This window comes from Drosophila elegans, unplaced genomic scaffold (assembly GCF_018152505.1).
Source record: "Drosophila elegans isolate 14027-0461.03 unplaced genomic scaffold, ASM1815250v1 contig_814, whole genome shotgun sequence".
NCBI classification, from domain to species: Eukaryota; Metazoa; Arthropoda; class Insecta; order Diptera; family Drosophilidae; genus Drosophila; species Drosophila elegans.
Window position 1 is genome coordinate 15,606,082 of NW_024546167.1, and position 20,883 is coordinate 15,626,964.

A 20,883-nucleotide genomic window follows, 5' to 3' on the forward strand; every position below is an offset into this window, starting at 1 on the left:
ATAAAAAGTATATTCACAATCAACTTTGACTTGAATATATTAATTTTATTTAAGTGGTATAAATAGCTTCCTAAAAAATAACTTGGACAAAAATAACAAGCAATATACATTTACAAGAAAAAAAAATGTAAGATAAAAACTTCCAAATATAACTTCTTTTTCACAATTATCACAATTTACACAAAGATGCCCAACTTTAGAGAACGGGGAAAAACAAACAAAAAGCTAATGAAATAATTACAAAATAAAATGTTACTTCTACAGAAAGGCTAAGCAATATTCTAAAAAGTAAAACAATGTTTAAGATATAAACTAAAAATGTTTACGAATTCATAAAATTTGTTTTAAAACCCTATATTTTCGCACCCTTAACTGTAGCTCATATATCATCATAACTGCGGCGACCCTTAAAATTTCTGAAAATGAAAAATGTATTTCCAAACATTTTGTTGCCCACCATTTCAAAATTAGCGCAATTTGCACAGAGCTGCAAAACTTTGGGAAACGGGAAAAAAGCAAACAAAAAGTTAATTAAAACAAAAATTACGGACAGTGGTCGGTGGCCACCATTTGGGTTGATGGTGGTGGTGATGGCGGTGATGGTGGTGGATGGTGCCTCAGCCTGTGCCGCAGCATTAGCAGTGCAGCCAAAAATGCAGCCGAAAAATCTGCGCGCCATCTAAAACAAAAATTAATTTTGGGCCAGGGAAAGTTTTTATTTGGTTTCTATTGTTGTTGTTTTGCGCTGGCCAGGCGAAAGAGAGTTTGCATTGTTTTGCATATTTAATACGGCGGAAGTGTGTGCGTCCCGCAACAGCAAAGGCACTCGCCATCATTTCGGCCAGTTCGCCCCAAAAGGCAGAACAGAAACTGCAAAATAAAAAAGTGGATGCAACACGCAAATTATGCAGGCGCATAAGACAAACTTTCTGTTTTGCGGATTCGACAACCGGCGAAATGAAAATTAATACGAAAGCCAAAATGGTAGGCACCCACACAAACATCGGAGGTCCACAACGGCCTCGGCAACTGGAGCACGACTGAGTAATTAAAAATGCAACAAACAGACAAAGCGGAAAACCCCCGGCAACTACTGTACTGAAGGAGATGATATCAGACATGTTCTCAGCCAGAATTACCATATTTCACGCACAACTGGAATTGTGTTGCCAAGGCTTAGGTACTTTAACTCTGAAAAGATTATCGAAATGTCTTGGGATTCATTTAAATACAATTTTCATCAGATTGAACTTAATAACTTAAAAATAGCCTTTTATATCTTAAGACTTCATTAATTTTTTTAAAAAATTATATTAATTCAAATTATATCTTTGAAAAAAGGAAGAAGTATCAAAAATATTTATTTAGTCGCCATCACCTAATATTTTCAGCGGTGCTAACTTAATTTTGTGTGGAGATATTAAATTTATAAAGCTTCCAAAGTGTTAAAAATATTATTCTTATTTTGGTTTGGAAGTGCTTTGTTCGCTTTGCGGAAGGGTGGTTAGATAATCGGTTTCAAATGCTGTTGTTTTCTTCTTCATATGCTTTTTGTCCCAGGATTGTCCAGGGAGAAGAACACAACAGTGGGCAATGGGTGAGTTGCAGACACGATTAAGATGGGTTACACCACGACATTCAGATCCTTTAATTATGCAGCGTCCCCAATTTCTTTCCTTTCTGTCCTTGCAAACTAACTCAATCGATTAGTATTAAAACAAGCAACCTTATTACTTGATTTCAAACTTACTTATATATTGGAATTTACTTTCAGTGCCGTCAGGGGCGAGGAGTAGAAGTAAAACAAGAATATAAAATATCTCAAAAATAACCATTCTGGCTCTAATGAGAAACAAATGTGTAATACTTGGTTCTTGTTTAAACCCCTTGTAAACTGTGGAAAAAACTAAATTAAATAAATTAATCAACTGTGGGAAACTAATTATGTTTTTTTTTATTTCAAAAGTTCACTTCAATTTATTACGTTGCACAACACACAGTGTTGGTTTTGCAAAATTTGTCCTTATAGCGTCTAAGTTGACATGTCTCATTCATTGCCACGCAATGGCCCCATCCCCGTTTTCCTTTGCAAACTGGATATAAATATTATATATATTATTTGTGTTATATATTCGAGCAGCATTACGACTTACAGACTCGGGATCTTCTTATGATTGCATCTCTGGCGAAGATTGGCAGTAAAATTAGGATAACGATTAATAAGTATTTTTTTGACATTCTATATTCAGGTGTGCAGCTTTGTTCTGCAACCCATACATCTCTGGAATATGTTGTGATTTGCAGTGTTAGAAGCTGGGCAAATTTATAAGCCGAAAAGAATTGGCGATTTTATGCTTTAGCTATGCCTCGAAATCGAGCCCTATAATCGGTTTGGAATGCAAGTTCATCACTACATTTCAAACTGGTTTTCCGCACTGTGAAGATGCTGGAGAAAAATAAAAAATACGTTTAATGAAATCAACCAAACAAAACCCAATATCGGGTTTGGGTTTGCTGCTTTTGTTTTTGCTGACAGTGGCGACAATCAGAAAAGGCAAAACCAGGCCCCATCGCCCCAAACTCGCCCACATCACATCCACTTTTGATCGATCTCGCTGACGCTGCGAGAGATCTCTTTTTAGTTACTCGAGACGATCGCACGACGCACGACACATTCCGCCTTTTGGCTATTTTCGTGATTAAATTCAATGAGCGGAGACATTATAATAGAACATGCGTTTCATTCTGTAGCGTAAATGTCTTATAATCCGTCTTAACATTAAAATGCGCGTGGATATTCAATAATTTTTTGCCTTGTAACAAAAGTGGTTTTTGCCTTTCCAACCAAAAACTAGGCCAAGTGCATTGTTTGTGTAACATAGTGACCCAAAAAGTTGTAAAATTTATATTAATGTGACGGAAAAGTGCTGAAAACTGCCCACACAAAAACATATGCAAACGAAAAGTGCAGTTGGTACAGTTTTGGAGCCACTGGAAGTGCCAAAGCAAATAGTTTGAAAGTAATTCTGTAAGTGGTTGTTTATAAAATTATTATTAATAAAAGGTTATGGAAATCGAAGCTCAAAGTCAACACCCAATTTGTATGTGACAAATTTAAATCGGTAAATAATGTATTAGACCAAATTTTAAAATGACTAGAAAGCCTTATCATACCAATTAAAAGCTAAATGCTTTTGACGAAGCTAGGGAAATTCTAGAGTTAAAGTAAAACTTCTATAATTATAAAGTAGTAATTCAAATTGTAATTTTCAGAAATACAAAACAATTTATTTCAGTATTAATTTAAATGTTACTGGAGGTATAACATACATTAATTTTACATGTCAAATTGACATAGAATTTTTATCTTTGTGTCAAGTTTAATTTTTCTAGCTTTCTGGCATTCCATTTAAAATGCGAAGTGAACGCTTGCAAAATGTATGTTTTTTTTTTCTTCTTTTTTATTGATAACTAAGAACATAATTATTTAATTATCAACGTGTAAGAAATTATATATTTTGGTTTTGTTTTGGTTTTATTTTAAAACTATATTAATCGATAATAATGTTTTAATTAAAACTATTATTTTAAAGTAAAGTACAAATAATAAATTGTTTAAGAAGTACATAAAATAACAGTTTTAAGATTAGATTATTGTACCGTTAAAATTTGTTTAATATAAAATATAATATTTTAAAATATTATTTTCAGTATTTTTTTGTGAATTTGTGATTATACTGAAACAAAATGAATCAGTGTTTACCCGTAAGCGCAAAGGTGAGTCCCAACAGAAATGTTAAAAACCAACGTTTCCTACCAGAAATGTAAAAATCATAATTTCTGTTAACAATCAACACTCGCAAACGCAAAGATGTCGAAGGCAAAGAAAGTTTTGGATGAAGCAAGGGAAACTCAAAACCGGGAGTTGGACCTGGTGGATAAAAATCTGTCGTCCTTCGAGGAGTTGCCTGGATTGTGTAAGTATCGAAATTAATGAAGTTAAGTTTGCATTGTACGAAAGTGAGTCAATGGGCGGTTGACACTCCCACGCAAAATAAGACCTCGCCCAGATGTTGAGAAAAATTCAAGATTAGTTATGTTCTTTCGTTTTATTATTAAAATAATACTTTATTTTAGTTTGTTAACTCTTAAGTGGCATTCTGTTTTATTAATTGCGATGACGCCAGCACCGAAATAGAAATCAAGTTGTGTACAGAATGTAAACAAACCCTGTAAAAACTGTATTGCGATATCGAAGGGTTCCTAAAAGAGAATTTAATTTCTCACTGTTTTTTTCCTAATTTATTAAATATTTTTCATTTAATTGTTAAAATAAATTATATGTTTTTATCTTTTTAATTATCGAATTATTTAAAGAACAACAATGCGCATGCCTATGTTAATATAGTTATCTCGCTCTAACTTCTGGCGTCTATACTTGTTGCGTGCAGTCAGCTGTTTATATTTGAACCCAGTGCGAAATTTGCAGCGGATACAATTGAAATAAATATTTTAAAATAATAGCAAAATGTTTTTTTAATTGTTGCTATTTTATATAATAGCAATTTTTAATTTTAAAATATATGAATATATTTTGTAAAACTAAGTCTTACCACAATAAAGATGGTTTGTTTAAGATAAGATTTCTATGACACTATGGTCTATCACAAATATATACATATATTAAATTCAATATTTTCCAACCCCTCGATTTCTTTCTCAACAGTCAACATGGCCAATATCACGCGATTGACCCTGTCCCACAACAAGATCAGTGTGATCAGTCCTGGAATCGCGAATCTTTTGAATTTGGAGATCCTAAACCTCTCGAATAACCAGCTTGCCGAACTGCCTGTTTCGCTGTCGTCCATGCCCAAGCTCCGAATCCTTAATGTATCCATTAATAAGCTAATCAACTTACCTCGAGGCTTTGGAGCCTTCCCCGTCCTGGAGGTGTTGGACCTGTCGTACAATAATCTAAACGAACAGGTGCTTCCGGGCAACTTCTTCGGCATGGAAACTCTGAGGGCCTTATATCTGGGCGATAATGATTTCGAGTATATACCCAAGGAGGTGGGCCAGCTGAAGAATCTGCAAATTCTCGGACTGCGTGACAACGATCTGCTGGAGCTTCCCCGCGAAGTTGGGGACTTGTTGCGACTCCGGGAGCTGCACATTCAGAATAATAGGCTGCAGGTCCTGCCGCCAGAAATCGCCCAACTGGATCTGTTGAGCAACAAGTCGGTGATGAAGATGGAGGAGAATCCCTGGGTCAATCCCATTGCCGAGCAATATTTACTAGGCATTAGTCATGTCATCGACTACCTCAAAACGGAGACCTACAAAATGTGAGTTATCAAAATATTCAATAACATAGAGTGTTCCCAACTTATCAGTTTTATCCTCGACAGCATCTACAATCGTCATATGCAGGCAGGACGAAGTGGACCACCACCACCAAAGGCCGACAAGAGCAAGAAGACCTCTAGAATTCGCGCATAGTTGTCCTCGGAAAGAAAATCCCATGAAGTTGTGTGTTCGTCTCGCTCGTTCTTAACCAAAACCGTTTTTGTATACTAATTTATAAGTATTTGTAAACTAATGTGTATTTCGCAAAGTGCCTTGACTCTTTTTCTCACTAATTAAAATTAAAAAACCAAATATTAAAGTCTTTTAGTGGGTTAAAACCTTATATATTACCAATGAATAAAAACACATTGGATTTATTTTATAAAATAGTAGGTTTTCTTGTTTTTTTATTATCTTTTCTCATATTCATTCATTCTTTTTTAAGAAATTTTGTTTCCATAATCATAATTAATTAGTTTACTTAAAGTCAATTAATTAATTCTTTATTTATTTTAATTAAATTAATAGTTAAATGTTTTTTGTTTTTGTTCTTTGCTTACTATGTTGTTTGAGAAAAATCAAAAGCATAGTTCTGCTTTGTTCGCTTTTTGTTTGTTTCGTTTCTTTGCATTATTCACTTGTCAATTTGAATTGAATACATATTTCATATATCAATTTATGTAATTTAATTATTTTGTAAACTTATTTTGCTTTTTCTGTATATGCAATTCATTTTTAATTTATTCCTTAGAGTATGTTTTAGTATTTATATTTATATATATATATTTCATAGAGTTTATTTACAAGAGTTTGAAGATGTTCTTTTAAGTTGAGTCTTACAGGAATTGAAAATAAATCTACCACAGAACACGCGATACATTTTAGAACCGATTCGAGAAAACTCTATGGTAGACCATATTTTAAAATTTGGATGTAATAATGGAGAATTGAACACAAGGATTCCAACGAAAGAATCAAATAATTTCCATCCTATTAATGTCTTTTCTTGGAGTAGTTCATCAGTCGGGACTCCGTGAGTTGCACGTTTCAGTTTTGAGCATGCAAATACGAAACACAGACAAAAACAAAAAACATAAACTAGTAACCTAAGAGACTACAACAAAGTAAATTACAAGCACACGTAGACTCGTATATGCATGACCTACGTATTACAAAATACGTACATAAAAATAGATTTCAATGTTGGCAGATATACACATATATGATAGATAACATTAAACATAATCAGTGGTGGTCTTGCTACCAGATTGCTAAAACATAAAGCTTTAAACCTAATACTAATAAAAATTGACAATAGAAAATTGTACCTAAGATAGTAAAAATACGTGAAATATAAAAATTAGTTACTTCGTTTGCTTTTTCTGCACAAGGAAAATGTATACGGAAAACAATCAAAGCGACGTTCGAAAGTCATACAGAAAGATGCGTTTGGCAACAAATTAAAAAGATTGGATTGTTTCCACCATTAGTTTTAAGTCTCGCTCTTTCATTTAATATTTCTGGTTTTTATACTTTTTGGTTTTCATGGTTGTGTTTGCTAGTTTACAAATGCAATTTTGACGGCTTTAAATAAACACTTAGCCTTCGGTACAGATAAATACAATTTAAATGCTTTGTTGTTTCCGCTCTTTTTTCATGACGTTTAATTAATTCGCACTGTTTTTGTTTTTATTAATTTTTTTGTACAAAACACATTTTTCTGATTCAAGTGTGTAATTAATTTTGTATTCATGCTTCCCGCTTAGAAATCTCACCGTCATATAGAATGCTTTTTGCATACAATTAAACATTAGTTTTTTGTGGCTGCTGCTATTTAATATTTGTGTATGCATAATAAATATATACATACAAATGTATATATTTACCATTTGATTTTATATGTATTATGCAAGTTGCCGTTTTTAATTATTTATATTAACCATATTTTGCATTCGTATTTTTCATTTCAATTTATTTAATCAAAAATATCATTCACTTTTAGCTTTTTCTGTTTTATGAAGTTTGTCTGCATCTTTTTTTTTGTGTTTTTTTTTTCTGGCGGTTTTCCTATGTGGCATACAAACATTGCTTAAATAAAAATAATTAGCATAAAAATTACATTTACATTTAATTTGAGTTCATTTGATTTATGTTGTTTTTGCTTTTGTTGCTGTTTGGGCTGTGTTGTTTGCTGTTGATGTTGTTGTTGTTGCTGCTGTTGCTGCTGCTTGAGTCGCTTAGCCTTTGGCCTTTTATGGCGCTCCATTGCCACTTTTGGCTGTCAAACTTTGCTATTGTTGGGCGCCCGCGTAGTGGATTCATATTGGCCCCGCCCCAAGGCCGCATAGGCATCGGCGTAGGCGTGTTGCTGCTGCGGCTCCAGTTGTTGCTGCTGCTGCAGATGGTGTTGCTGCTGCTGTTGCTCGTGCAACGATGTCGGCCGACTAAAGCTTACTTGTAGCGGCGGCGGCGCGACGCCTAAGAAAGGAAACAATTTAAATATTAACATTAATCAGTAAATTAAATGTACTCGAACATTGCTAATTAGTTGTTAGTAAATTAGTATTTTTAAGAGACATTACACTTAAAATTTTCCAATTTTTTAATCTGTTTATCGTTACTGAAATTATAATTTTTTTTAATCACTTGCAATTTTAATTACTAATAAATTATAATAAATAAATGTTATATTTATAATAAAGGGAATTAAGCCCTGCAATACTGCAATTAAAATGCACTTATAAGCCTTTTTTTTTATTATTTTTGACATTTAAGATTTTTTGTAATCTGTTATTTGAATAAAGAAAAAAGAGTTCATTTAAAATTTAAAAAATAAATATATTTATAAAAAAGGAAACGCTTTTGCGCTTAAAATTAATTAATCCCATTTAACCCCTTTTGAGTGATTTTATAATCACAAAAATCAGAGTTTTTAAGTCTATGTTAGTGTTAATAGAGTTTGTTAAATAAACCATTTGAATGCACATGCAAAAACATAACAACAACAATACAAAAACATTTTCCAAAACTAAACGAAAAACCAAAATCAAGGGAAATCAGGGAAAATCAGGGGAAAGTACACATGCAGGTGAAAAAATACGACCAGTTAATAAAACAGGGACAAAAATACATTCAAAAAAATAATTAAAAAAGGGATCTCAAACCAAAAGAGGAACAAACTGGGTAAAAATCACATATGTCATACCAATTTCTTCGGTTAATAGAAATATCTTTTTCATATTCATATTCATTTTCATTTCATTTTTTTTGTTTGTGTTTGGTGATGGTGATGGGAAGCAACAACTCATGGATCGATGACTAGCAGCGGGCGTTTTTTTTGGTTTTTGATTGGGAAACGGGGGGGGGGTCTGTCTTTCAGTGTTCTCTGTATGGCAATGTGAGATGGATCCACACACACACACACACTCATCAATAAACGATATTGCGGCGCACTGGCTTGACGGCCTTCTCCTTGCTGCTGCTGCGACTGCTGCCCTGATGCTGCTGCTGCTGCTGCGCTTTTTGCGACTTTGAGTCTTTGGCTTTGGCACTTTTACCGCTTTTGCTCTTACTACTACTGCCGCCCGCCCCCGATCCCGACCCACTGCCGACTGCCGCGGTGGATGAGTTGGTGGCTGTTGTGTTGGAGGTGTTGTTGTTGGTACGTGATGATCGGGACTTATTGCGTGGTGGTAGTTCTGAATTTGTAGCGTTTCGCAAACGAAAAGAAAAACGACAAATTAAATCGGGGGTAACAAAAAATGAAGAGAGGAGCATTTCTGGGGGGGCAAAAACTACCAACTCAGGGGCTCACTCTTTTTTTTTTTGGGGGGGGTGGGGGAAACGAGGAAGACACACACCTTTCGGCGCGTAGAACGCTTGCTGCGGTTGCTGCTGCGGCGATAATGCCGGTTGCTGTAGTTGTATGTGTTGTTGTTGTTGGTGCTGTTGCTGTTGCAATTGCTGCTGTGCATTTGGCGGTGGCAATGGCAGCGGCAGTTGGGCGCGAGCCACTACACCGCCGCTGCTAATGGCCGCCTGCACACCACCACCAATGGAACCCGGTATCGTCTGTTCGGCTCCATACCCGCCGCCGCCATGTGATCGCGCTGCTCCGCTGCTGCTGACTGCACCGCCTCCACTGCCGGCCGCCTGTGGTCTTCCACTGCTGGTGGAGCGTGTGCCGCGACCATCGCTCCTTCTCGCCTGATTCGCTGCCGAATTTCGACTGGCGTGACTGCCGCCGGTGGGCAGTGGCACAACTGAGTGACCGCCCTGCTGGCGATCCCAATCGTGCGGATGCGATCCTTGGTGGTGCGACCGAGAGCCACCATGGCGACCACCACCTCCGCCGCCGCCGCCTCCTCCTCCTCCGCCTCCTCCTCCACCGCTGCGTGGATAGTGCTGCGCCTCGTGCGCCGGCGGTGGAATGCTTCGAGGTCCTGCTCCCCGCTGATTGGGATGTCGTTGCTGCAATAAATTATAAATAAATAAATTATATTATCCTTTTAGCAAAAGCTATGGCCAAACCCTACCATTCTACGCAACGTGTTCATGGGAGCTCGCAAGGTCTCACTGATGCGACGAGCCCGCCGCTTCTTTGGATTCGAACTGGGCGTGTGCACGGCACAGCACTTGATGAAGGCTCCCATAACCACGATGAACGCCACGCCCATTAGGACAACCAAATACCAGTTGTCCACGATCCATTCGGCCACAGTCTGCAGGGTCTCGCGATTGAGCAGCAGATTCTTCAGCCGCACCAGCGGACCATCGGCGTCCACGGCTCGACACTTGAGAAACACATCACAGTAGCCCTGAAAATTATCACAAGGCGATCCTGGCTGCAGACTAATGCCACCCTTTTGTATGTTGTACTTCTCGGCAAACTCGCTGGTGCTGCGACAGGTGCTGGTATCATTGCCATCCTGGCAGGCCAAGTCGCAGAGTTTGCGCTTGTTGACATGCGGCAGCGTGGACGAGGTGAGGAAACACTTGGTCATGTTCCAGAGCAGGCAAGGTGATCCACTGCATTCACCACGCATGCATAGCGCAGTGCCATTGTTGCACATCGTCTTGTCATCCCGATGCCGTGGCTCCGGACATTCGGCCGTGGTTCCATTGCAGGTGCTCGACCAGCTGCACTCCGTCTCCTCCTTGCACTTCTGATGGTAGCTGGTGGGCACGAAGGCGCAGGAACTGGACAAACAGCAGGGACCCTGCGACGGCGAACACTGCGTCTTGGCACGTCGTGTGCAGCCCTTGGCACTGGAGTTCAGCGACTGATCGTACTCGCTGATCAGACGCGGATAGCAGCACTTATCCTTGCACTCCTCTTCGTTGAAGCCGCAGTCGCATTCTTCGCCGGACTCCACGATCTTGTTGCCGCAGAAGGCTCCCTCGGAGGCCTTGAAGCAATCCCGCTTCGTATTTCCGACCAGCACATCGAGGACATTGGAGATATTCCGTATGGAGCAGGGCGAAAACTTTGAGTTATTTGGTCGATCACCGGAGGTGGCACTGGCAAACATAATATAGTTGCCGTTAAGACCACCAGGACGACACTCCTGCGGATAGTCATGCTGGAAATAATAACAATTATAAAACAAAGTTAGGAAGGTATATAGAAATTGAAGTAATCTATAAACTTGGTTTATTCGTATCCCAACTGGGAATCAAATTTGTTTTCAAAACTCACAGGGGATCCAAAGTTATGTCCAATCTCGTGGGCCAATGTCAACTGCGATACCTTCGGTGGCACTCTACTATTATAGTTAACAAAGGTGATGATTCCCGTGTTGAGGGATCGCTTTGTGCTTTGATAATGTCCGGCCACCGTTTCCGTATAAGTCTTATATTTCTCGCAAATTCCACCAGAGGCTCCCGAAGCACTCGCCACCCAGGCCAGACCCAAAGTGCCGCCCGTGAAATCTCTGTAAAAGGGGGAGTTGTTTTAATAAATCAAAGAATTTTCTAAATTATAATTAAATCAATCACCAACCTGTAGGTAAAAACATAGGCCAGACAAAAGTCCGAGTGATCTTCTAGGGAATGGAGATTCAAAAAGTTCGAGACATCCATATGCTCATTGCAAAAGGCGTTGTGTGGGCCATTATAGGAATTTCGACAGGCCGAATCGTCATCGATCTTAATGCGTTGCACCTGGTATAAGAGAAATTAAATTATGTTATTTAAATATAAACAAAAACATTTATGGAATGCATTTACATATTAAGAATATACTAGTACATCAGTTAAATTCTTTACTTTTTTATGATATTGTATTTGCTAAGCGCTCCTGATAAATTTAACATTGTAAATATAGCTTTTGGACTATAAATTGTCAATATTAATTATTAAAATTTTTAAATATTCTGTAATTTGTATTTAATTGAAATTAGCACATAAATAAATAAATGCACTGTTCCCAAATATTTATTTAAATTCTGAAATGTGTCCTTAAATGAAATTTGCATATCAAATTACGTGATTGCGTAGCATTTTGTAATCAGAATGTGTGAAAAACTGACCTGCATTTCGCAGAAATAATAATATATGTATATTGCAACTCAATTAACGCAATCAATTAGTCGCGTGTGACACAAAAACTGTAGTCTAGGAAATCCGGATTGAGATTTAATATACACTGCACTAAAGACCTGTCCCCACACGGTTTAACCAGCTCCCAATGTCCTGCTGTGGTCGAAAGGTGCTGTGGGGCGGGTCCTGCCGCTTTGTCCATATCCCATCATCATTGTTTGTCCGCCGGACTGCCGCTATGTGTGTGGGCGTGGTCGTGGGCGAGTGCGTTTGTGTACTCACCTCAAAGCGTATGTTGCGATGCTCGGTGCGTCCGTCGAACTTTGTGTTGCGGTAAATGTAATTAACGGCCGTCACGTGATGTGCAATCAGCGATGTAATTTCCTCGCGCGTTTTCACATCCACCTCGTACTTTCGTCCACGATCATGCTGTAACCAAAAATAGGCGCAATGAAAAGGTGTTGACAAAATATTAACGCTGGCTTCCAGCGGTTAAATTTCAATAGCTCAAAAGGCCCTTAAACAGTAAGGTTTCTGATAAGTATAAATATATGTATCTATTTGTAAAGTGGATTCACATTTTGTACATTAAACTTTTATATTTTAATAGTAACGATAAATTAACACGAGAGTTCAACATGAATTATAGTTATGGTTTGTAGAAATTTGATCTTTAAACTTTGGGATTCAAATATTTATATAATAGCTTAAACACATTTAAAATTGCTCATATTAAACATTTTGTATATAAACTTTGATCTTTAAATAAAGATAATGGTAATTAATATCAGAGTTCAACATAAATTATGGTTATGGTTCGTAGAAATTTAATCATTAAACTTTGAAAAGTATATTACATTTTAAGGAAAAAACCTGCAAACCTCTTCCTCCAAATTCTCTTTAGAATATATAAAAAAAATTATTTTTTAAGCGTCAAGGTAGACAGATTTAATTAACGTGAAACCACTTGAAATTTTGGGGGATGGGGTAATAAAAACCTCAAAACCGCAATGCGTTGGAAAGCGGAAATGCGGCTGACATCTGTGTAAACGGGTCCGAAACTCCCCACTCCCCGCCAGACAAACAAAAAACGCCCCTTTCATCTAAAGCTCATCCAATCCAATCCATGCCAAGTCCCACCCAACAAACACTCTTCAAATATATTTGTATAAAAATGCAAATTCAGCTAAGCCCGACGAATATTTCAGCTGAAGTTATAAGGCTTTATGCGCACTCCCCAAACATCCGGGGATCCAGCATCAGTCACCCACCGATTTTGGCTCAAAAATCAAAATGCCGCGGGGCCCAAGAGACAAAAACAAAGGCGGACGAAAAAAGAATGCGAAACTTCGACAAACCGAAGTTTATATTCCCTTGCAATTGTAAAAAAAAGAACAAATATACTATTCCAAACCCTGGAAAAGTTGTCCAGTTGTGCATGACTTATTCATAGCTCATAATTAAATGAATTTAAAGAAGTTCCATAGATTGTACTTTACTGATAGGTCAACTTCTATTCAAAATTTGTATACCCTTTATAATGATTTAAAAATGTGAACAAAAATAAAACGAGAAACGGAAAAAAGCACGAAATAAAGCGAGAATCGTTGGAAGAGTGAGCGAAACAAATGCGCGAATTATGCAAAACTCATTGCAAATAAACATACGTGAGGAAACGAGAGAAAGGAGAAAGCGAAGACAAGGAGAAAGCCGGAAAGGACGAGGGAGTGAGAGTGGCAGTGGGCGTGGGCGGAAACGGAAATAGGGCTGGCACTTTGGTGACGAGGATTTTGACGTCGACATCATCTCGCGTACAATGCGAAAAAAGGAACGTAAACATAAAAGTGCGGCGAAAGAATGGCTCTAAATGGGTGGGGTGAGGTGAGGTGAGGGGGAGGGAGATGAGGCGGTGGGTGGTTTAACACGGTTGCGGGCCATAACGGTTGATTGCATACACTGTACAAACCGAAGGAGGTCAGCTGATTGGATGATTGCTAAGCTATGTTCGCTCTGCAGATGCCCCGAAAAGTAGGCAATGCTGTGGAATGCGACAAAAAGGGTTCGGAAAGTTTATGGAGCGTGAAAATTCGCTGAATAAGTAGGTAAACAAATATATTTTCCAAAAAAAAAAATGCTATAGAACTAATTTGCTTTTCTTTTAAGTAAAAAGTAACCGTGCAATTAAATTTCAATGACCACTAAATTGTTGAAAATTATTCTTTTAGAAATAAAAGGACAAATTACTAAAAATGATTGCACAAAATTATGAATGAAAATTTGTCAGCTTTGTGAACGATGAAACATATTGATTTTTTATTATTTTCTTTTTCAAAGGTATTTTACAAATTTCCACGAGCCACTGATCCATGTGCCCCTGACAACCAGAACCTTGAAGTTATTGCGTAGGGCACCAGTCGATTTCTGTTTATCCATATCGCTCAACATGGAAAGTACATACAAAAAATTGCTTGACAACTACAATGTCTATGTGCCCCTGTCATCCCTCTACCCCATAAACTCCGTGCCTCCTTTTGTTTTATGCGCACTTCACTTTCATGAGAAGTCTGATGTCTCGTAAAAAATTGCAAAATTCATGGTCTTTTCTGTTTTCGGGCACATGCCCCTATTTTGTCAGCATAAAAACTTTAAGCTTCTTTGCCGCTTTCTCTACAATGTATAATAAAAACCAAATTAATACAAAATTCAAATTTAGTTTTTAAAAAAATAGTATTTTAGAAATGTGTATGCTTTAGTGTTTTATAATGACAATTTTCTCACTATATTTAAGTTAGGTGTCTCTAATTATAATTGTGTTTTCGGGTTTCATTTTAGAAACGTAGACAATTTTCTAACTTTATATGTTGTGTGTGTGTCTAACTTAACTTAAGATTAAAACAGCCTTTTTGTGTTTTCGGATTTCATTTTGTACGCGTTAAATTGGATTTCTCTCCCAAGCCTTTGGCCATGGCCAATGATATGGCTAAATCATAGGTACTTACATCGGCAATGCCTTCGCGTATGTGGCGCCAAATCAATGGATCCGTTTGAATGTAGAGCGAGCAGGTATTCTTGTTGTCCTCGCGACCGCGTCCAGGTCCGCCGGATGAGCCCCCGGACCCGCCTCCTCCTCCGCCGTCGGTGGCACGGCGCACTCGCTCGTGGACGAGCTGATGCCAGTCGGCCACGTTGGCGGATGAACCCAGGCGACGTCCGGTCGATGGATCGTAGAATACACCCTCGGCGAAGTTCGCCTCTTTCGTGTACTTCTGATGGGGATACTTGAAGTCCTCATCGCCTCCGATATATTTCTTGGGCGGATGGGGCTGCTGTTGCTGCTGTTGTTGTTGTTGCTGCTGCTGCTGTGGGGCGGACTTTTTGTGCAGCTGCTTCCGGTGGAGCTTTTGGTAGTCCTTTGACATGGGCTCCGGCAACTCTTCGACGGCTGAATTTTGTATGTTCTCCATCCACTGAGAGACCTCATCCGTGATGCCACAGCCGGCCACGTGACCTGCAAGGAAGAACAAAAGCAGAGAATGAATGCGGGAAGTAAGTTGGTAAGGAGAAAAAAAATAGGGTCAGAATGAGGAATGTTAATTTGCTGATGCAGTCCGGCATTTGGGGCCTTTCCCCCATCTTACTGAATTCAATGGGAAAATTATTTATGACCTGCCCAGTGAAAGCCACAAAAATGTAATTAAAAGCAACCCCACGCAGATGCGAAATATACGAAGGAAAAAATTTAAATGCAAATGCCAAAGTCAAATGTTTAAGTAAAAACGGTGTAAAAATTGCAGTGAAAAAGGTGGAGTGTACTAGTCCTTTGGCGCCTGCTGCACTTTAAAAGTGTATCAACAATTATATTCACAGCTTTGCCGGGACTTCTGGCGGAGCATTGTCTTGGCCACCGGAAACTGTTAATAGCCGCTAGCCGGTAATGAAAATTTATTGTTTTATTGTTTAAGCGCGCAGCCAGAGAAACCCGGTCGGTCGCTCTGCTGCCTTTTATCCACAATCGGAGGACGCGTTTCGCACGCGATTCGCTCGCGTTTTCATTTTCACCCCTCATCGCGACTGTCAACATTAAATAAACCAAAAAAACGAAAAAGAAAAGGGGAATGCAACAGGGCGGAAAAGGGAATAAAGAACTGCACCGCAGAGTGGTGCACATTTTTAAAAGCTGCGAAGGTTTTATGGTCCCAGCCATTTACATTCATTTCCCGAATAATCTTCTGAGTTACGAGAACTGCCCCAAATCTGGGGCAATGAAACGAATTTTTAAGCTGAGCGAAAAATGAATTAAAACTTTGCAAGGTATAAAACGGCGGACCTCTTTTATTAAATCAATTAATTGATGGAAAAATTTAATTTTTATTCATGTTTGCTTTTTATTAAATAATAGGAGTATATATTTTGTAATTTCTGTTTAATACATTCTTTGAAAGCCTTTGCTTAAATTGACAAAGTATTCTTTTAATTGTATTGAAATGAACCATTTGGTTTTAAGTTTTAGTTATACATTATAAGTTAATTAAGTCATATATTAAAAGCATCAATTTAGGTATTTGGGTACTTTTACTTTTGTAACGTTGGGAAGTCATAAATCTTTACATATCTAATTATTGAACTTATTTATATATAAAACTTCCTTCTCCCGTTGAAAAGCAAGTTTATGTAATTAATTTTGGCGCTTTTAAGAAGGGAGCTCAACAGTTGCAATATCGAAGACAGTCTGCACTTTTCATTAAACATCATTTATGCCACTCGCCTGAATGCTTCTCGAAAACACCATCTCAGCCCCTTTTGAGAACCCTCTCAGCCAGCCAGCCAGCAAACGAATCGCTCGAAAGTCATAACAAGGCAACAGGATTTCCCCTCTTCGCTGGCATTATTTCTTGGCGCTGGCATGCCGACGATATTCATACTGGCGCCAGGACGAGGACCGCTGTCCAGTCCAGTCTCCAGTCAGCTCCCGGCTTCCAGCTTCCAGCTCCCAACTCCCAGTTGCAAACATTGCAGCTTTCAGTGGAGCTATAAATTTTTATTTGGCTGATGCTATTGTGTCAAGTAAGCGGGGGCGGCGTGAAGTTGTTGGGTTGTGTTGCTTTTGCTGCTGCCGTGCCATTACCATTATGCATTTGCTTATTCTTCTTCGTTTTCTTCGCGCTCGCTTTTTATTTGCCCACTCCCCAACTGTTTGTCTTTATTACAAGCATTTTGGCGGCGTTGTCGTTCTTCAGTGCAGGATGGCAACGTTGCCCGCCAAGAACGCGACCTACGCCAAATTTATTGCACTGAAAAAAAACTAGCCCGCAACATTTTTTTTATAATAATTTTAGAAAAAAAGTAGAGCAAACAAGCTAATGTCAAGCTTAAAAGGGGTGTGTAATAAGAGACAAAAGGTTTCCTACTCTGAGCAAAATAATACAAAAAAATATATAAATCTTTTAAATTTAAACTAAAACAAAAAAACAGGCCTTTACAAATAATACATAAAACTCTAATGTTCTGTCGACATTTAATAGCTAAATCACATGTTAAAAATTTAAATCAAGCACTGAGTTATATCTCGTTTTCTGTGATGAAAAAAATGAATATCAAGGATTGAGAAATATCTAATTTCCTTTGTAAATTTCCAACAGTGTAGGTAGCGGGTCGTGGATGCAGGTGGAATGTTGCTCCAGGAAAAGCCGTAGTCATAGACATAGGAGGGAGCCACTAAATACGTAAACCCTAGAGAAGCCAGAAAAGCCGCAGCAGGCACAGCTTCCGTAAATGGCCCGCTCTCCTTGAAGGCCCCACATAATCCACAGTGGCATGCAATTTGCATATCAAAGGCAACCCCTCGAGTATACTGCCTGCTCCCTTCTATTCTACAAGTATATATCCCTCGCTATGTTTTATTTGGTTGCATGCCGCTTCTTACTCCAATGACCCGTTTTTATTTCATTTTGCTGCATCGCCTTCTGCTTGAATTTTCTTTTCGTTTTTCCCACTTTTAGGGCCGGCTTTATTGTTGCTGCCACTCTTATGAGCTTTCGAGAGTGTACGAAGAAAGAGGCTGCATTCAATCGGTATCTGATGCTGCCTAGCCAACCCAAAGATGTTGTCTGATTTTCGGTTTTTATGCCATCCCACCAGCTAGCTCGCTTTGACCGACGACGACAGTGCCATGCACTCATGCTCTCCACCTTCCCCCCCAAGCCTTATCCAAACTCAATACTGTCCTTTGCCCTCCACCCTCTTCCCATTTCCCATTTCAATCAACAGCTGTTGAGTCGCCATCGCCAGCGTAATAGAGCGCGCGTCTCCGGCACATTTCATTTTTCCAATTTCTCCGTGCCACTCAACGGCTGCTTTTTGCCTTCTGCCCCTTTTTGCCATCTTTGCTTCTTTCTCCTTTCCACCACGACAACTTCTTTTGCTACAGTCAGAGAAAACTTTTAAGATTGGAATTAAGATTTATCAATCAGTAGTAATTAAAACAAAATGGTTGTATAAAAAATATAATAAATCTAAAGGTAAAAACTTGAAAATTTGTTAAAAATCTTAAAAAAATTAAATAGGAAGGCTACCATTTTTAAATAGACTAAAACATAGTAGATTTATAAAACCAAAATAGACTTCGGACAACCAAGTTTTGTTCAGAAGTTATAAACTTATAATCATCATCAAAAATACATTTTTAATCATCATTTATTTGATCACTTCTTGGTGACCAAACATATGTTTTAAAACGAAACTAAAAAATAATAGTTTTGCGTATTCAAAATAAACAAGTCAAGGTAAAGCCTTCATGCCTTTGAACAAACTATATAATACTTTTTTGTACAAAGGTCTAAAACGAAAAGAAGAAAATATAATGAAAACATTCAGAATTGCATTAGTTGTGTTTCTAAGTGCACTCGACACTGGCTTCATTCGCTGGCACACATTCCTTGCCCCACCGCTTACCCATCCTTTGGCCCCCTTTTGGCCCACACACACACACACAGCCACACACGCTCTGGCGACACCACTTCAATCATATTTCGCTTTGGCTTTGACTGCATCGCCCAGCGCCTCGTCGAGATTTCTGCACAAAGATTAAAGTGCACTTTTGTGTTATCTTTTTACTGGAGTTCAGATCAACGCTTGCACTTGTACAAGATTTTTCACTGCGACTTCGATGTTTTACGTGTTTTTTTGTCGTAGCATTTCTATTTTATTTTATTTGTATTTTTTGTGGTCCCTTTTTTTGTTGCGCCAATTGAACAAAAGCCACGCGCGCGCTTGCTCGACTTATGAATTTTACAACTTCCGTTGCCAGTCGAGCTGAGGGCAGTTTGGATTTTGTCGTCCTGGAAGCCTTACACATAAAAAAAAAAGAAATAAAGAAAACTATAAAACCGTGGTAAAGCTACTTCGTACCCTGTTATTGCTGCCAAACCTTACTTACAAAGACTTACTTGGATTTAATATGCTATAAGTTTGTTTATAAGTTTGGTTTCGCCAGTATTAAATTTATTTGATTTTAAATGGCCACTGTTAGTGTTTCATATAGATTAACCTGAAATGATTGACTGTTTATCTTGATCGAGAACTCATAAACCTTATAGGGTCAGAAACACCCATCAGGACGAAGATTACTGGGTATTAAAACAGAGCACCCGGTAGCAGGAAAAATTCAGCTTGAGTCGGAGACAAACGACATTCAGACATGCAAGCAGCTTTCGTAGCTGGGCTTTTGCCTTCCAACTCCCTTACTTGATCCTTCTTGCCACTCCCCCATTACCCCACCGCCTACCACCCATGTTCGTCTCCCAATTACTGGCATGGACCCATTCAAGCCACTTGTGGCCTTTGCTCCATGTGCAAGTGTGTGTGAGATGCGCAAGCAAAAATGAAAAATAATCCCAAATTCAATTGCAAATGAAATTGAGGGCGAAAGACGCCATAAATACACACACACACACTCTGGCACACAAAGAGCATTCAAGCCCACCCCCAATGAACCTCAAACTGAATCAGCACCCCAAAAGGCCATAACAGACGCTTTATACAATTTCGACGCTTTAAAAGCAAAATAAGGGAACAACCAAAACGACAAAAAAAAAAACATAACTGAATAAGGAGCACCAAATATTTGCGCCAACAAAAGTTCATACACACACACACACACATATACACACAGTTGCAACCAAATACTCTTACAAAAGGAAATATAAAAATGGGAATATTGCATTAAATGTACAGCGGAGTTCAACATAATAGCATTGAAAATAATAAGTACAGAAAGACAAAGTAAAACATAGTACGTAAATATTTCTATATATCATTAAATTAAAGATAAATCTACTTAAAAAACAGAAGATAATCTTTTAAATTACAAATATATTTTATATTTTATCTTTTCAGCACGTTTTTACTTTAACTTTATTGCTTATAAGTAAATCCTTTTATCAAATATATAGCACATGGTTTTATTAAATAGTATTTTATGCAATTGTCCCATTTTCAAGTCGTTGTAGTAGCATAAAAAATAAGGATGGAATAAAATATAATAGGTTTCACAAAATAAAATTACAGCGCCCTGTCGTTTATCGTATTTAAATTTTGTCGTTTTAATTATTCCCTAACAAAAGTCAAAAATCCATGTTCTTGGACTTTTCCGGAAAAATATAAAAATTATATAGCATACATCTGGGCGCAATAAATGCTAGGGGCCCAAGTGGGCGTACATTAAACGGGCGTGGCATGTGCGTGCTGGCTGCCGGCGTTGCTTTTCCATTAACAAGTGGAAATCAACGGAAATTTTTCGCCTTTGCTGCCACTGCTCTTAATGCGTGAATGTCGGTCGGCGGCGGGAGCACAATTCATACAATTTTCCCTAATTTGCCTTTATTTTGTAAATGATTTGATTACCACGTTGTTACCGTTCCGGCTGCTGTTTATTTATTTAATCATTTATTCCTTTGTTTATTCAGACCCTGTCCTCATGAGCATCGTCAGCGAGTT

The 20,883-nt window shown here is 38.2% G+C and overlaps 2 protein-coding genes and 1 long non-coding RNA gene across 7 annotated transcripts in view; 1 reads left to right on the plus strand and 2 right to left on the minus strand.

Moving 5' to 3' along the window:
- Window positions 1–1,373: 1,373 nt before the first annotated feature.
- Window positions 1,374–2,398, minus strand: LOC108149545. The gene is made up of 3 exons (XR_001774629.2): window positions 2,154–2,398; window positions 1,751–2,093; window positions 1,374–1,693 (listed from the first exon to the last, which is right to left on the minus strand). It is a non-coding gene; the product is annotated as an uncharacterized LOC108149545 (long non-coding RNA).
- A 237-nt stretch (window positions 2,399–2,635) lies between these two features.
- On the plus strand, window positions 2,636–5,661 carry LOC108149544 (ras suppressor protein 1). The gene is made up of 5 exons (XM_017277181.2): window positions 2,636–3,028; window positions 3,712–3,777; window positions 3,872–3,977; window positions 4,727–5,348; window positions 5,412–5,661. Exons 2-5 carry the CDS (start codon window positions 3,748–3,750, stop codon window positions 5,500–5,502), a joined length of 849 nt encoding a protein of 282 aa, XP_017132670.1. The 5' UTR covers window positions 2,636–3,028; window positions 3,712–3,747; the 3' UTR covers window positions 5,503–5,661.
- A 1,691-nt stretch (window positions 5,662–7,352) lies between these two features.
- Window positions 7,353–20,883, minus strand: part of LOC108149363 (disintegrin and metalloproteinase domain-containing protein 10) — an 89,269-nt gene continuing 75,738 nt past the window's right edge. For 3 of the 5 annotated variants that reach the window (XM_041710645.1, XM_041710646.1, XM_041710644.1), the window contains exons 6-12: window positions 14,889–15,397; window positions 12,172–12,318; window positions 11,351–11,511; window positions 11,048–11,282; window positions 9,885–10,931; window positions 9,210–9,819; window positions 8,687–9,047 (exon numbers count right to left, since the gene is read on the minus strand). In XM_041710645.1, coding sequence (XP_041566579.1) covers window positions 8,779–9,047; window positions 9,210–9,819; window positions 9,885–10,931; window positions 11,048–11,282; window positions 11,351–11,511; window positions 12,172–12,318; window positions 14,889–15,397 — 2,978 coding nt within the window. In that variant the 3' untranslated portion in view covers window positions 8,687–8,778. Of the gene's footprint in view, window positions 7,828–8,686; window positions 9,048–9,209; window positions 9,820–9,884; window positions 10,932–11,047; window positions 11,283–11,350; window positions 11,512–12,171; window positions 12,319–14,888; window positions 15,398–20,883 lie in introns of those variants that run through there. The other 2 variants (XM_017276862.2, XM_017276863.2) reach the window with 2 other exon arrangements.

Bases quoted from the DNA above. Each gene is read 5' to 3' on its own strand.
- LOC108149544 (XM_017277181.2), top strand. From the start codon at position 3,748: ATGAATCAGTGTTTACCCGTAAGCGCAAAG. The intron at 3,778-3,871 runs GTGAGTCCCAAC...GCAAACGCAAAG, and splicing joins GTTTACCCGTAAGCGCAAAG to ATGTCGAAGGCAAAGAAAGT. The intron at 5,349-5,411 runs GTGAGTTATCAA...TATCCTCGACAG, and splicing joins AAAACGGAGACCTACAAAAT to CATCTACAATCGTCATATGC.